The 16,835-nt window shown below is 48.3% G+C and overlaps 1 protein-coding gene across 9 annotated transcripts in view; it reads right to left on the bottom strand.

Annotated features, from left to right (window-relative positions):
- The window catches only part of AMBRA1 (autophagy and beclin 1 regulator 1), a 180,136-nt gene that overhangs the window by 10,516 nt on the left and 152,785 nt on the right, over positions 1-16,835 (bottom strand). For all 9 annotated transcript variants that reach the window (XM_017529301.2, XM_017529302.2, XM_037738848.1 and 6 more), the window contains 3 exons: positions 11,395-11,534; positions 3,080-3,172; positions 1,611-1,804 (listed from right to left, as the gene is read on the bottom strand). In XM_017529301.2, the coding sequence (XP_017384790.1) occupies positions 1,611-1,804; positions 3,080-3,172; positions 11,395-11,534 (427 nt within the window). The remainder of the gene's footprint in view (positions 1-1,610; positions 1,805-3,079; positions 3,173-11,394; positions 11,535-16,835) is intronic.

Here is a 16,835-nt window from a genome sequence, read left to right as displayed (position 1 = left end):
AAAAAAAAAAAGGGCCAGGTGCAGTTGCTCACGCCTGTAATCCCAACACTTTGGGAGGCCAAAGTGGGTGGATCATGAGGTGAAGATATCAAGACCATCCTGGCCAACATGGTGAAACACCATCTCTACTGAAAATAGAAGAATGAGCTGGGCATGGTGGTGTATGCCTGTAGTCCCGGCTACCCAGGAGGCTGAGGCAGGAGAACTGCTTGAACCCGGAAGGCGGAGGCTGCAGTGAGCTGAGATCACGCCACTGCACTCCAGACTGGTGACACAGAGAGACTCCATCTCAAAAAAAAAAAAAAAAAAAAGGAAGGGGTGATCTAAGAGTAAGGCCCACTTCTCCAAACCCCTCCCGCTGTCAGGGTTTACTGGGAGCTCTTGAGAGGCTGCCGCCTGCTGAGAGAGGCTGGCTCCATGGGAGAAGCCTGTGGTGGTTCCCTGTTTCCTGGCCCTCAGACTTCCTGGAATAGGCCTAGTGGACTCTACAGCAGCTCAGAGTCCACAGAAACCTGCAAAAAAGGGCCTGAAGATGGCAGAAAGAGCCTTCCACCACTTCCTCCTGGAGGCTCACAGCTGAGGTTGGCTCTTCCAGCCAGCACCGCCTCATAGTCATGGCCCCAGCGAGGGGCTTCCACCCAGCACAGATGCAGGAGGTGGGCTGTGCTACAGACCAAAGGGGAATCTCGTTTTGAAAATTCTCAGTTCATGACATTGAGAGGGACCGTGCAAGACCCTGTGGGGGACTGCAGTGTAGAAAGCCGTTCCCTGGGGTGATAGGCACATTTGTTATTCTTTGCCTGACATGCACCATGGCTTTTCGTCCCATGGTGTCTTCTGGGAAAATGGCTCAACACAGACTTAGAAACATGTGTCTATTTGGAGGCTGCTTTGTTTGGAGCTAGGACCAGCAAGGGGGCTGGGGGTAGGAGTGAGGACAGCAACTGAGTGAGAACAGCCTGTTTAACACAGCTGCTGACGGACTCCTAAGTGGCTTGAGCTCTGCTGCTGGGAAGTGCTAATTGGTTTTTAAAAGTGTGAGGCCAGCACAGAGAGTCAGGGCCAAGCATGGCTGAGCCACACCTGAAATAGGTGAGAAGAAGTGGCCGATGATATGCCAGGCTGCAGCCAAAATGGCCACCAGCCCCAGGTGTGACAGGAGTGTGCGCGGACCTCCCATGGGGCAGTCTCAAATCTGCACAACTGGTAGGGGACACAAGCTAGGCTGTGGGTTGGTCCCAGAAGCCTAAGGCCTCTGGGACGCCTCTGGAGCAGCAGCAAATCTCCCTTTAACCCCTTCAATCCAGGCTTTCTGTGCTCTCTCTTTGGAAGAAGAGCCTGGGTCCTCCACATTTTAGAGAGGAAGGTCAGGGTACTTGGTGGGAGCTGACAAGCTGCAAGAGTGACCCAGCTCAGGGAAACAATGTTGCTGCTGAGGAGCTTTTAATGCCAGCAGGTGGGCATCACCCAGACTTGGGAGGAGGTATGCATTCCGAGTGGGAAGTGGCACTCATGCGGCATGAACTGTCCAGGCAGAGGGGCTAGGCGGCCTTAGCGTCCTTCTCCCACCCTTTGTCAGACCTCCCTCTCCAGCGCCACATGGCTCCTACCTTCACCGGGACCCGAGGCGGCTGTCCCTGGCTCCGGCACCTCCCTCTCAGTCTGTGTTTCAGCATTCTGCAGCTGAAGGGCCAGAGTCTGGGTGCCCTGAGATGTCACTGAGGTGGTAGGGTTCCGGGGCTGCAGCCCAATGGCGTTCATCAGCCCCATATCTCTGTCTGTCCTCCATGTGGCTCTGCTGGTTCTAGGGAGAGAAAGGCGGACTGAAGTCAGGCAGGGCTTGGGCTTGGGGCAGCGCCCCTCACAGCACTCTGCTGGCTCTGTGCCAATCCTCAGGGCAGAGTGTGGGGCAGGGCCCGCAGGCTAAGAGATGCCCTGTGCTCCTGCAACTACTCCCTGATGGCGGTTAACTCGTCTGTGTCCATTCTCCCCCAAGGTTAGTCCATACCCTGGGACAATGGAAGGCCACAGAACCATCCAATCTTGCAACCCCAGCTTGCTCAGTTTTGCCCTTCAACAATAGGCCTCTGCCGGGGAGTGGGGAGGAGTTGTAGAGATGGCTGATCTGAAAAGACACTTAATGAAATTCAGGAGGCCACTAGCTGAGATCATGGGATAAAGAGTGATCTGGAAGGTCCTTTCTCTCTTCAGCTTTACCTTCCTTCCAACTGCATGCTTACAAGATTCTACTCTGAATTCTTTATTTTCCAAGTGAACTGAGAGCTCCACTTTGGAAGGAAAAGGACTGAAACTCTCATGAGGCTGTCCTGGGATCTTCCTTCCAGGGCCTTCTGAAAATAGACACTTGCAGGTAGGGAACACAGGCTGTCCTACAAGGAAGGTTCAGGGGCCAACGCTAGCATCCCCTTTTCATGGGCATTTTGCAGGTACTGCCTTGGAAAAGCTGGAGCTGGACGCAGAGGCAGCGCAGGGCTTTTGAGACTATCACCAGACACTCATATATCTAGCTGCTTCTGGAACTGTTCCTCCAGCTATGCCCAGCAATTCCTATGGGAAGTAGTGATTGCTTTGGGTTTATCAACAACCCAGCACTTTGTTCCAGTCTTCATTAGTGAATTAAGTGATTAAAGTATCAGTACCAGATTTCTACTAATGGGTGCCTCGAGAGGATTTGTCCCTGGGCTACAGCCCTGGGGCCCTGATCATGTAGGAGATCCTGGGCCATGGAGCAGACTTCATGGGGGCAGCATCTTTCTCCAGTGCCCTAACTTCTCTGCTCACCCCAAGTGTGCCCAGGCACCATGGCCAGGATGGGAGAGGGCCAGGGGGTGGTTCTACAGCAAGACTCTTAGAGCAGAGCTTTTGTTTGCTTTTTTAGCCATACAACACTTTTGTCAAATGAAACTGTACACCAAAAATCAAAGAGGTGCTGCTCAGGTTGAGGAGGGACCCAGGGCCTTAGAGCACAGTCTGATGGGCGATACTTTAGAGCCCATCAAAAGCAGGAGGAAGGGACGGGCCTCCAGCCAGCTGCTCCCCACCTACTTCCCAAACATACCCAGGCCGCTCACTGCTCCTGCTGCTGGAATGGACAGTGAAGACCGTCTCGTTCAGCTGGTCCCAGTAGTACTCAACACCAGAGTTTAAGGCCCTGGAAATCAGTTGGGAAGGGTGTAGAAGGTGAAAGGCATTAGAGAGGGAAGGTTAAGAGCTCCTGAAACTCCTGGCTTTGTGGACCTTGGCTGCCCATCCTCTCTCTCCTGGGGCTGAGCTGAGACCAAGACCAGAGGTGCTGCTTTGTATGTTCAATGCTGGAGCAATTCAGACAAATCTCTAATAGCCCAAATGCCTGGAATGGTGGGTTTAGCCTCTCCCTTCCCCCTAACAAGCCTAACTGGTTCCTCCTTGGGGCTAAGAGACAGCTAAAAAAATAGCAACAAAAGATATAGGCAGTGGGTCCTCGGTATTCTTCAGACAGAGAGAAAGAAACTAAGATGGGAAATGTGGGGCTGGAGTGAGGCCCACTGGAGAGACATAGAGCCATGGACAGCCCTGCCCAACAGGCATGCCTAGTCTTGAAAAGCAGAGGCCTCAGAAACAGACAGTGCAGGCTCTCGCCCCTGGGGCAGCCTGAGCAGAGGAAGACAAACTCCACCAGAAGTCAGCTGTTTAACCTAGAGGCCTAGGTCACCCTCCTTTAACAACAGAATTTACCTCCATCAAGAGCAAACATACCCAAGTGAGTGAGTGGATTATAGGATGTTGGGAGGGGCTTCCTCTCCTAAACATGGGGGTTGGCTAGGACAGACACCTGGGTGATGAGGGACTGAGTCCCAGGAGGTCTCAGGAGGCTGTGCTGCCTCAGGTAAAAGGCAACAGGGGCAGGCACTGAGCCTCCATATCTGTCTTTTTTTCTGAGATGGAGTTTCACTCTGATGCCCAGGCTGGAGTGCAGTGGCGTGATCTCAGCTCACTGCAAATTCTGTCTGGGTTCAAGCGATCTCCTGCCTCAGCCTCCCGAGTAGCTGAGATTACAGGTGTGCGCCACCATGCCTAAACATTTTTGTATTTTTATTAGGGATGTGGTTTTACCATGTTGGCCAGGCTGGTCTTGAACTCCTCACCTAAAGTGATCTGCCCGCCTTGGCTTACCAAAGTGCTGGGATTACAGGTATGAGCCACTGTGCCCAGCCCAAATCTGTCTTTTTAAATTTTATTTTTATTTTTTGAGATGGGTCTCACTATGTTGCCCAGGCTGGTCTTGAACTCCTGGGTTCAAACGAACCTCCCACCTCGGCCTCCCAAAGTGCTGGGATTACAGGTGTGAGTCACCATGCCTGGCCCAAATCTATCTTTAGAGGGTAACTATGGTTAGGCTTCACGTGAGGGAATCCTACTTGCCTCTTTGAAGGGAAAGAGCCATGGCCAAACAAAAGTGCTCTTCCTTTCACTGCCCTGGAGTAAACCTCTCACGGCTTCTTTTAAGGGGCCTGTCAGGCTGAGGATTTGGTGTTAATTCCAAAGGCCACCTCTTTAAAAAGCAGTATAGTTGTCCCTTGATAACTATGGGAATTGGTTCCAAGACCCTCTGTGGATACCAAAATCTATGGATGCTCAGGTCCCTGATACACAACCTATCCACATCCTTCTGTATACTGAGAATCATCTCTAGATTACTTGCACTACCTAATACAATGTAAATGCTATGCAGATAGTTATTATACTGTATTATTGTTTATTTGTATTCTTTTTGTTTTTGAGACAGGGTCTCACTTTGTTGCCCAGTCTGAATTGCAGTGGTATGATCATGACTCACTACAGCCCTGACTTCTCCAGGTTCAGGTGATTCTCCTACTGCAGTCTCCCGAGTAGCTGTACTACAGGTGTGCCTCACACACATGGCTAGTTTTTGTTGTTGTTGTTTTGTAGAGACAGGGTTTCACCATGTTGCCCAGGCTGGTCTTGAACTTCTGGGCTAAAAAATCTGCCCACATCAGCCTCCCAAAGTGCTGGGATTACAGGTGTGAGCCACCACTCCCACACTTGTTATTGTATTGTTAATTTTCACAGTTTTTTCCCCCCAAATATTTTTGGTTCATGGTTGGTTGAATCCATGAATGTGGAACCTGCAGATATCAAGGGCCAACTGTTTATCCTTCCTCTTCTAAATAGCCATTTTTGTGGGGTTTGAGGATTGTCTGAGAACCAGATGGGCACTGGAGGGCAAAGGTGAGAAAAGGCTGCCTTACATCACAAAAGAGGCAAATGGCCAGAAGTAACAGCAGAGGCCTCCAAAGGCAAACTCATCACTGTTTTTGGTGAGCAAATCCTGTCTGTGTTAGACACTACGTGAAGCCAGCTGCCAGGAAGACTGATTTACAAACTTGTCAAGATTTATTGACAGGTTGCAATGCCACATGGGTCCCCGCCAAATCCCTGTCCTGGAATTCTTGCTAGCCAGGGCTGGTTAGTGACAACAAACTGTTCACATCAGACCTACAACAAACCATGTACTTCCTGACCCAGAATCTTCCTTCCTATCTCAGAAAAGAGGCCACAAGAAGGTCTGCTGTCTGAGCTGGGACTGTCAACATGATGCTGGTGGCCAAAGGGTCCCCTCGAATGCTTTCCATCCAGGCAGCAGCACCAAGCATCACTGGCTCCAGGCTACTAACTGAAGAGGTTCACAGCCAATAGAACAGGGGCCGTACTTCCTGCCTCAGATGTGCTGCACCACTATCCCTCCCCATCCCAATCCTTTCTGCAATTCTAAGCCTGGATTTGCTTTACTTTCTGTGGTCACAGAGCTAGACTACAATGAGATCATGGATTTGGTTTAAATTCCAGGCACTGTACCAACAAATAGAGTTGAAGATACCCTCTCTGACTACTGAAACTCTTAGATTTTTTTTTTTTCTTCTGAGACAGAGTTTTGCACTGTTGCCTAGGCTGGAGTGCAATGGCATGATCTCAGCTCACTGTAACCTCTGCCTCCCAGGTTCAAGCAATTCTCCTGCCTCAGCCTCTGGAGTAGCTGAGATTATAGGCACCCGCCACCGCTCCCAACTAATTTTTGCATTTTTAGTAGAGATGGGGTTTCACCATGTTGGTCAGGCTGGGCTTGAACTCCTGACCTCAGGTGATCCACCCACCTCGGCCTCCCAAAGTGCTGGGATTACAGGGATGAGCCACCATGCCTGGCCTGAAACTCTTAGCTTTCAATATCCAGTGTCACTGACTGTCTGTGAGCTAAACAATGATCCCAACATGTTCTGGTGTCTTCTTGGGTCTCAGTGAGGGTGAATGAGTCACTGTTTGCTCTGGGTTCTTCCTGGGAGCTAGACAAACACACGAAGGAAGGAGGGAGGGTGGAAGGTCCAATCAGGGCCAGCTTCTTCCAGTGGGCTTCCACCTCACACCTGGCTTCCTCCACAGCATCTGGAAGCTGTGCTTCTGGGCCTGGCTCAGCAACTTCCTCATGCTGACACCTTCCAGGGCTCCTTGAACAGACATGAGCTCCCTCAGTGGTCATGATGCTCCCTTCACAGAACTTCTGTCTCTGAACTTCCCAACTGCTAGAGACTATTCCCTTGGATAACATTCTTCTTTCATCTATCAGTGACATCACTGCAGAGGATCAGACCAAAGATGCCTGGTGCCTCTGCAACGCGGGAAAGAGCCGGCACCTGGCTCTTAAAGTCTCGCCTGAAAGATGTGGTTTCCGCAGCAATTCTGGCTCCCTTTTGATTCAGAGGCATGCCTTTCCCTCTCTGGGTGATGAGACTTGACTATAATTACCATGATTACAGAAGGGACAGAGCTGGGGCCTTGTCAGGAGCCCCATAGTTGGCCAATGAGCCAGATGCCCCATAGTCTCAGCTGACCTCTCTTCTGCTATGAGTCCCCTGATTCTGTCCTCTGAGCTGATTGTCAGAAGCAGTGGTCTTCCTGCCAGCATCTCCCCCTGCACCTTTTTTAGGGCTGGTTTATGAAGCCGTAATAAGCAAGAACCCCCTCATGTCAACCTGGCAATCCACACCCCCCCACGGTTATCAGTGGGGGTGCTGGCTGGCTGACAGGCAGCCAGAGGCATAGCAGCAGCTTTGGACAGAGTGCGGATAGGGGAGCAAAGGAGGAGGGAGCGCCTCACTGCCAGGAAGGGCAGGGTGACTACGCTATCGGCCCCGGGGTTGGCTTTGTAGAGGGGCTGACTGGCCAGTTGTTTGTCTTCTTGCCTGCCCTAAGAATTCCTTCCCCTGGAGAGATGGAAGATTTCGAAGACCTTCGTCTACTGCCAAGTGGGGATTTTTAGTACCACTAAGAGATGCCCAAGGAGCTTGTTCCTCTGCCTTTGTGCTAGGAGAGAGTGCTGAGGCGAAAACAATGGAGGAGAAATCAAGAGCAGTATTGAGAGCACAAAATGGGGTGCAGCTGCTTGTGCCTGGGACAAAGGCAGACAGCCACCTGTTTCAGAGGGAGGGCTGCAATCTTGGCCCAGCTGGCTGGCTGGATCCTGTGCCCTTGGGAAAGGGTGTGCCAGGGAGCTGTATCACCCAGGGATAGGCAGCTGCCTATGAGAAACACAAGAAGCCTGAGCTGCTACTTCCCTATTTGTTCTCCTCATTTGAGACCGGCAGCCACTCATCTGCAGACGGCTCAACAGACACGAATGTGCTCACCGATCCTCTCATTCCTCCTGCATCCATGCCTGACCTGCTAAAATGTCTCAACACAACCTAAAGCTGCATTCTTTACCTGAGGTCTTAAAGAGTTAAAAGTATGGCATATCTTTCTGTCGAAGACAGTATATTGCTTTCATCAGGATTTTAAAGGGGTTTTGAGTGAAAAGGGCTCTGGATAGGAAAGTTAGGAAGTCTAGTTCTGTCATCGGTCTGTTAGGAGGCCTCGGGGGAGTCTTCACTTCCTTACGTGTATACTGTTCACAGTCTTCCTTGCCTAAGCTTTGAAGAACTTAAGTCATGTCCATGTCAAATTTATATAGTACCCTTAAATTTCTGGCCCTAAGGCATTTGCCAACCTGACCCAAGAAGTCAGGAGAAAAAGCAACCAAAATAGATGGGCCAGGCCGGGCGCAGTGGCTCTCACCTGTAATCCCAGCACTTTGGGATGCTGAGACGGGTGAATCACGAGATCAGGAGATCGAGACCATCCTGGCCAACATGGTGAAACCCTGTCTCTACCAAAATACAAAAAAATAGTTGGGCATGGTGGTGCGCGCCTATAGTTCCAGCTACTTGGGAGGCTGAGGCAGTGGAACTGCCTGAACCCAGGAGGCGGAGGTTGCAGTGAGCCAAGATCGCTCCACTGCACTCCAACCTGGCAACACAGGGATACTCCATCTATAAATAATAAATAAATAAATAAATAAATAAATAAAGATGGGCTAACCTAGTTTTCTCTCAGTCCAACACAACTTGGTCTGTGACGGGACACTGCTGAATGTGTCCAATGCCAGTGCCATCTTACTCAGGGAAGAGGCTTGAATTCCTGGTGGGTTAAGAGTTTCCCAGGCAGCCCAAGATGGCTTAGGTGGGCTGAGACTCTGGGATGCTGAAGACAACATATGGGGAGAAAAGAGAAAACAGAAGCCAAAGGCAGCTTCATATTTGGCTGAGGGGACTGTGACTGATACGAAGTAGGCAGGCTGGGTTTCAGATATAAAAACTTTCGTGAAGCCACAACAAACTGGGTGTAGATCATTTTTGCGAGGAAGAGGACTAGAAATTTGGCTGGGACAAAAGTTAGTGGTGGAAGCCACAGACAAAAGCACACTCCACACTGCTGAGGAAAGAGGTCTCAGACAAACAGGGAAACAAAGGCCTACAACTGAAGTAAGTGTTGTTAAGAGTAGAATTGTAATCCAGAATTCTGTGCCAGTTTTGGAAAAGATGCCTATTGGATTTCTCTTATGAATTGTTTTTTTTTTTTTTTTTTTTTTTTGAGACAGAGTTTTGCTCTTGTTACCCAGGCTGGAGTGCAATGGCACGATCTCGGCTCACCGCAACCTCCGCCTCCTGGGTTCAGGCAATTCTCCTGCCTCAGCCTCCTGAGTAGCTGGGATTACAGGCACGCGCCACCATGCCCAGCTGATTTTTTGTATTTTTAGTAGAGACGGGGTTTCACCATGTTGACCAGGATGGTCTCGATCTCTTGACCTCGTGATCCACCCGCCTCGGCCTCCCACAGTGCTGGGATTACAGGCTTGAGCCACCGCGCCCGGCCTTGTTTTTTTTTTTTTTTTTAAGACGAGTTTTCACCATGTTGGTCAGGCTGGTCTTGAACTCCCGACCTCAGGTGATCTGCCCGCCTTGGCCTCCAAAGTGCTTGGATTACAGGCGTGAGCCACCACCTCTTATGAATTCTTAAGAGAAAGAGCTTAAGACAATCAACGTCATGTGCTTTGGGGAAAAGGAATATTTTAGGACAGATCCTGGGACTAGGGACAGGCCAGAGGAAGGGCAGAAACGGAGACACCCAAGGAGATAATGAAAATGCTCTCTGGACACTCTGGAGATGGTGAAAGATGTTCTCTGGAGCAAGTGGCTTGCAACACAAAACATTCTTGCAGCTCCAAGTGCAGCCTGACCAGGCTAGGCTTAGACAGCAGTCTCTCATTGGAAGGGGCTCCAAAAATTCAAGATGGCATGTAAGAGCTGCCCTAAGAACAACGTTTCCTTCCCCCTGGGCCACCGACCTAACTCAGTCAACAAGGGTTCAATCACCAGTCCCCTACCCGACGATATGAACTGACCCAAATACATCCGTTAGGAGAAACTATCAAGGGTCCCATCAATAGGCAACACAGAGACTTCCGATAACCGCCCTGCTGGAACTGTCACACCACACTCTGTGATCTACAGAACACTCTGGGAAAAGACTGCACCAAGTCGAGGTCAACATTAGGACAGCCTGGAGGCAGAAGTGGCATTTAGTCGGCTGGAACCTTGCAGCGTCCCACACAGCAATCAGCCTGATCTGCAGTGAAGCACAGAGCGTCACACTCTCCACCTGGCTGGGGCTGGAAACTGATGACAGACCTGGCTGACTCCCAGACTCTCTAGTGAATGGATACCTGGAGAAACCTTTAGCCTCCAGAAAGCCAGAAGAAGGGGAAGGGATGTCATCAGGACTTCAGACACAAATCCCCTCCTACTCCCTACTTCAAGACCAGATAACAGCTGCTTTGACTGTAAATTGAGCTTTTCAATCTGTTTTTACCAGCGTAAGCTAGCGCTCCCAGCAGAAAGGAAAACAGGCAAGACGGAATCAGGCTATTAGAGATCAGTGGCTTAACAAATTAGGTTTTTTTTTTTTTTTGAGACGGAGTCTCGCTCTATTGCCAGGCTGGAGTGCAGTGACGCAATCTCGGCTCACTGCAACCTCCGCCTCCCACGTTCAAGTGATTCTTCTGCCTCAGCCTCCTGAGTAGCTGGAACTACAGGCGCATGCCACCACACCCGGCTAACGTTTGTAGTTTTAGTAGAGACAGGGTTTTACCACATTGGCCAGGCTGGTCTTGAACTCCTGACCTGCCCACCTCAGCCTCCCAAAGTGCTGGGATTACAGGTGTGAGCCACCGTGCCCAGCCAACACTTTAGGGTTTTAACAGTACCTGTTTCCAATTCTTTTTTTTTTTTTTTTTTTTTTTGAGACAGAGTTTCACTCTTGTTACCCAGGCTGGAGTGCAATGGCGCGATCTCGGCTCACCGCAACCTCCGCCTCCCGGGTTCAGGCAATTCTCCTGCCTCAGCCTCCCAAGCAGCTGGGACTACAGGCACGTGCCACCATGCCCAGCTAATTTTTTGTATTTTTAGTAGAGACGGGGTTTCACCATGTTGACCAGGATGGTCTCGATCTCTTGACCTCGTGATCCACCCGCCTCGGCCTCCCAAAGTGCTGGGATTACAGGCTTGAGCCACCGCGCCCGGCCGTTTCCAATTCTTTTTAAAAGTCTATGGCATTTACCCAAACCCAAGACCACCTGTTGAATCTTTCTAACAGGGTTTAAAAATGAATCTTTGATATCTGTGCTTTTGCCTGCAGGCAAACTTTAGTATCACTAGGAAACCAGAGAACAAGGGAAAAGAAAGGAAAAAAAAATACTGCCTTTAGATTCAAGAAAACAAGATCACTAAATCAGTCTCTGGATGAAATGTGGAACGGGGAGCTAATCCCACCAGCCTCTGTGGGAAGAGGGCCCTTTAAGGAGTGGCGCTGAGAATGAGGTGGTCTCTAGATGGATTGACATTTCCCATCTAAAAGATCCCAGCTGGCTGACCAAGTCCACTGGTGAATACTGATTATGTCCTCAGCCCCAGTGATCCCTCAACCCCCACACTTGGAGCCACTTACTCTGGTCGGCAGATCACCAGGTCTCCTTTGTTAGTACCATAGGCCAGGCCGAGCCCTGGCTCAGGCAGCCAACGGGCAGAGTTGATGCTGACATGTCTCCGCTGGTCGGCAGGCATGGGGTAAAGGACGTTGAAAACTCTCTAGGTAGAGGAAAAGAGGGGAAAAAAGAGAAAGGGAGGAGAAACAATTTGTTACCAAGAATAACAAAATCCAGGGAGAAACAAATTACAGGGCGGAAAGGAGGTGGTTAGGCTGGGAACCAGATGACTCTTATGTCTGAAAACTTGGGATAGCAGGAGAGATGGGATTGTCTTATTTTTGGGGAGAGCTAGGTCTCTTTTAAGAAATACTAGGGGGCTCTATGGCTCTAATAATGTGCTCTCTATAGAGCCTTTTAGCTAACTTCGTTGCTTTTAAATTAACTCCCTGGAAAGCCCCATACAGCCCACCATACCAGGAAAGACTGCCCATAAACTTCCTCTGACCAGACCCACCAGCGAGCGTCAACCTTGGCTGGTAGTCCCGTTACCATGGAAATCACAGTGCTCTCACAGCAATGGGGAATTGGAGGTGATAGGGGGGCGGGAGGGGGTGATAACATCAGAGAACATTTTTAATTCATCTAATTAAAAGCAATGTTAAAACTGCTATTGTTAAGGAAACCTAAAAGGTGCATTAAGATGGAGGGAGTGAAGCAGAGGGGAATCGTGAATATTCAGGCACACAACTTGTTTCTAGCTTATATAAATCACCGTTAAATTGATCTTTTCTATTTTCTGAGTGGCAGCCTAGCAGTATGTAGGGTTTGGGCTGAAGGTAAAATATGGCTTCAGTCTCTTTGGTCACTCTCTGACATGTTTTAGAAGCAACTTAATCAGAGATAGGGTCAGGTCAATGGCAGAACGAAAGACATGGGCTTTAGAGTTATTAAGACTTGGGTCCGAGTTCTGATGTCACTGCATAACGATAGCTCTAGATCTCAACTTAGAACAAACACATATCAAATAATTTGGGAGATTAAAAGAGCTGATGATAAAATGCCTGCCATGGTGCTATTACTGCAACCAGGAACCTGCATCTGAGTCTTCACAAAAGGTCATCCGGGCCTATGAAAACAACAGGAAGCTGAAACTCTATAAACTGGAGTTTATTTCTCTTCTAGCTTCCCTAGTTTTTAATCTATAAAATATGAACTTTATCTGCCTTTACCTGCCCCTAGGGTTGACAGAAGGGGAAAAAAAGAGAAAACAAATGAGAGTGTGGTTTAGAAAGTAATATTCATAAAATGAACTTAGAGTGGTACAATAATAATAATTTTTCTGACTAACCTGATGAGGGATGAAGGTGGGGAGGGAGGAAGGCAGGGAGGGATGACAGGGTCCACTCCATTTATGCAAACCAATGGTTAAGTAGCCTGGATCTGAGAACACATGTTCATGTGCCTTGGGTGCCTATCTGGAAGGCCTTTGACAGGACAGCCTCCAGAAAGGAGAAGACAGCAGCACGTACACTCAACACACACACACACTCACTCTCTCTCTCTCTCTCTCTCTCTCTCTCTCTCGTTAATAATTTTCCAAGTGTTGTGGTGCTGACAAATGTGTCTAGATAGCCAATGGCGCTCTTCCAGAATGGCCTAGCTATGGTCCTGAGGTCAAACGCGCCTTTTACAGACATGGAATTGGTTCAGGTTTGAGGCACAGGAGCCTGCCTGTGGCAGCTGCATTAGGAACCTCCTACACCCTTCCTGTAAGACTCAACTCCAAATGTTAGGAATTCATAGGGCTCCTTAAATCTTTGCTCTAACTGAGGAGACTATTAAAAAAGAACCCAATGAAGTGAATGCATTTTTCTCGTAGGCATCTGGAGTATGGCTGCTTGGCCTCTGGGCCTCCTCCTTGTTGGCAGGAGTCTCAAACAAATTCATGGCTGCTGTTCTCCACTCAGCCTCAATGGGCATGGAGATGCTAATACCACTCTTTCTCCTTTGCACCTAATCAATGTTTTGTCTTTAAATCAAGCATTGAGTTATGGTGCCTTTATTCTTTCCCATGGAGGTTTTCACGTTCTCAGAAGATAAGAGTTTCTGTCCAATTTACAGACTTTATGGTTAAATACAACTTGTCATTTAACTTTTAACACTAAAAGGACAATGTGGGTGTGATTAGACAGCTGTGGCTGGGATCACTTAATTTGTTTAGCTCTCCTTCTCCCAAAGGTCTGATGGTGTGAGCAGAGCACACCAGAGTTAAGAAGGGATGAGGGTTAATTTCAGTGCATGAGGGGAGCACCTTGGTTTTGAGCCTGTGGTAGCTCTACATAGGCCTCACAACAGTCTCCCCTAAAACTACAGTGATTTGTAATTGCAGGGAATGGGGCAAAAGGGCCAAAGAAATCATCCTTACAAGGAGGAGACGAAGAAGACTTGAGTAATCAGATGCTTAAGTGGCTGTGCTGGGTTTTTTAAATGGGGGTCTGAAACCAAAGAATAAAAGGCCTCTTTCCTAGAAATGTTCCGGACCAGGAGGTAACAAACAAGCCTCTCATATGTCACAAATTTACCTCTTATCATTTGTTGCTGCAGAGGGATTAACAAGCAAATATTATCAATTTGCTTCTTAGTATAGGAACTTCCTTTGGGGACAAAACTCTCGAGAGGCCAATATGAAAGATGAACCCAGCTTAGGTGAGACAAGGTCACAGAGGAATTGGAAACAAGTAATTAAATGGTGAGACCCCCCCGACCCTGCTGGCCACTTCAAACTTCTGTGGCTACAGGAGTCCTGGGGGCATCAATGTGTCCTATGGCACTCCCCTCATGCTCAAGTCCTTAAACAGTGCCAAAAGGGCAGCTCTCAAGTGCACATCTCCTCCAATGTTTGGGTATTAGGCTAAATTCTGCTTTGTGGCAGGAAGCCAGAAAATGCCGCATAAAGATCAGCAGCCTCCAGGATCCTGATAAGCACTTGCTTGCTTAGAACACTCTAGTGTGGGGTGGGAAGGAGGGAGATGAGGGCAAGACGTACAGAGAGGATGAGAGCGCAGAGGGTGCAGGATGGGAGGTTAATCACTGATCCATAGGCTAAGAGGTCATCTGGTCCAATCCTCCTCATTTTACACATACCCGAAACTAATGGACAGTTTAGTAATGAGAATCTGGCCCATTGTGAAAAGCACTCAGAGATGTAGTGTCTACCCCTTTCCATGGCCAAAGCTGAACAGCTCTCAGTCCACCTTACTGAGGTGAAATACCTCTCACAACCCTACAGATGAGAGACTATCTGGACAAGTTTCTCAGTACTGACAGATGATTATGTAGCTCTGCTAATCCCAAACCATTTACGGTTTTGGTCATCAGTCTTTTTCTTTTTTCTTTCTTTTTCTTTTTTTTTTTTGGGACACAGTCTCACTCTGTTGCTCAGGCTGGAGTGCAGTGGTATGATCTCGGCTCACTGCAACCACCGCCTCTCAGGTTCAAGCCACTCTCCTGCCTCAGCCTCCTGAGTAGCTGGGACTACAGGTGCCTGCCACCATGCCCAGCTAATTTTTGTATTTTTAGTAGAGACGGGCTTTCACCATATTGGCCAGGCTGGTTTCGAACTCCTGACCTTGTGATCCACCCACCTTGGCCTCCCAAAGTGTTAGGATTACAGGTGTGAGCCACTGCGCCTGGCCGGTCATCAATCTTTTTAATGCAGAGACTGGGTGAGTTGTGAGTCCCCTTTTAGATTTCCATGGGGACTGGCCCTGTAAACCTAAAGGTCATCAGTACTGACAAAGACAGTATAAGAGATGGCTCTGGTCTTCACTTACAGACACCCTAAAAACATCTCAAGTAAAGGTTTCCTCAATACTAATCAAGCTTTGTCCTTAACAACCCATGGGGAGCTTCAGGAAGCTCCCCATGGGATGTTAAGGACAAAGCTTGGGTGGCCTGCTGAACACCCAGCCTGTCCCCTACTCTTCTCTCTGACACAAGAGACATGCCGTGCAGCTACACCACCAAATTACATTAGACTGGAGGGATCATGAGGAACAGGGGACCCTCTGTGGGGATGAATACAAAAACCCAGCTGCTGATTCATGATTGACGAGTCCTGGTTTCACCTGTTTCCACTGCAGCTCTTCCCTGGTATATGACATATGCTGACAGCAACCCCTCTTCCCAAAGTAGACTGTTCTCATTTCTGTCTAACATCTATGAAGGGAAATAGAATCAATATGCTAGAAAGAACAAATTTCTTAGAGTTAGCGCAGTCTCAGCATGTCAATAGGGAATGAGTCTGGTTGCCAAGATCTTTATGGTTCTAAAGGAGTAGAAGATAATGACTGCTCCACTTGCCTCTCTACCCCTCAAACTCTAACTAACAGGAAATGAAGCAAAAGAAAACAGTTCTTAGATCAAAACTAAAAGTGTCTTGTTTCTTGTTCAAAGATAGACAGGAAAAGAATAAGAGGGAGCTAAGAAGTCAGTGGGAAACCTTCTCCATCCTTTTAAAATTAGGAGGAAAAAGGTATTGCAGCCCTCAACAAGATGGTTTTTTTTTTTTCCCCTACTGCATGCCAATAAAACTCAGACCAGTAGTTCAAGCAGCAAACAGCACTGTTCAGATCAGCTCAGATAAGAAGCTAAAAGAAAAAACTCTGTGGTTATTTTGTTTACATTTGGTGATCTCATCATCTGTAAAGCTAAAACCTTGCAGTGGTGGCCAGAGTTCAAGTGCAGTTGGCAGACGGAAGCTGGCTAGAGGAAGGGGACAACTGGAAACAGGCTAGAAGGGCTGTGGGAAAAGGTCCAAGGTGAAAAGCAAGGGGGCTTTGAGGAAGAAAGGAACTGTGAGGAGGAAAAATGCCTTCTGGATAATGATGGGAATTAAGGAAGGCTTTAAGGTCTTAACAAGGGTTACTAGAAGAGAATCAAGTGAGAAGAGGGAAAAATCAATAGAAAGCAGATGCTAAGAGACAGCTGACCTTTCCATTGGAAATGGATGGCTACACATCTTGTCACAGGCTGAGAAAGGCGCATATTCTAGAGTAGCAGTGGGAGAGATGCTATAGCCATCTTTTCTTCCTTTCCAGCTGCTGATCTGCTTAGATTCATGAATTACTGAGTTTCTTCATTCCTAGGAAAGTCTGACTGCTTTTTAAAAACTTTAATTTCTTTTACTGTCTCCAAACCTTTATATTCTATGTTGGAATTCAGAATTCACAGGACATTGATGCAATTTTTAAATTTTTACTGTTCTGGGGGAGCAGAGCTAACTCACAGGAAGTACACTCAATTTTTAAAGTGATTATTTAAAAACCAAAATCATAGCTTTGTTTGGAAATTTTTAAAAAATCAAAACACCAAGTCATCTAACCCTCCCCCTTTCACTCAGTTTAAGCAGGAACAAATCTGCCTAGATTGCACGTATCCAAACCAAAGCTCTCTCCCAGCA

The sequence above is a fragment of the Cebus imitator genome, unplaced genomic scaffold (genome assembly GCF_001604975.1).
Source record: "Cebus imitator isolate Cc_AM_T3 unplaced genomic scaffold, Cebus_imitator-1.0 Scaffold58, whole genome shotgun sequence".
Classification (NCBI taxonomy): domain Eukaryota; kingdom Metazoa; phylum Chordata; class Mammalia; order Primates; family Cebidae; genus Cebus; species Cebus imitator.
This window is presented reverse-complemented; position numbering and strand designations above follow the sequence as displayed.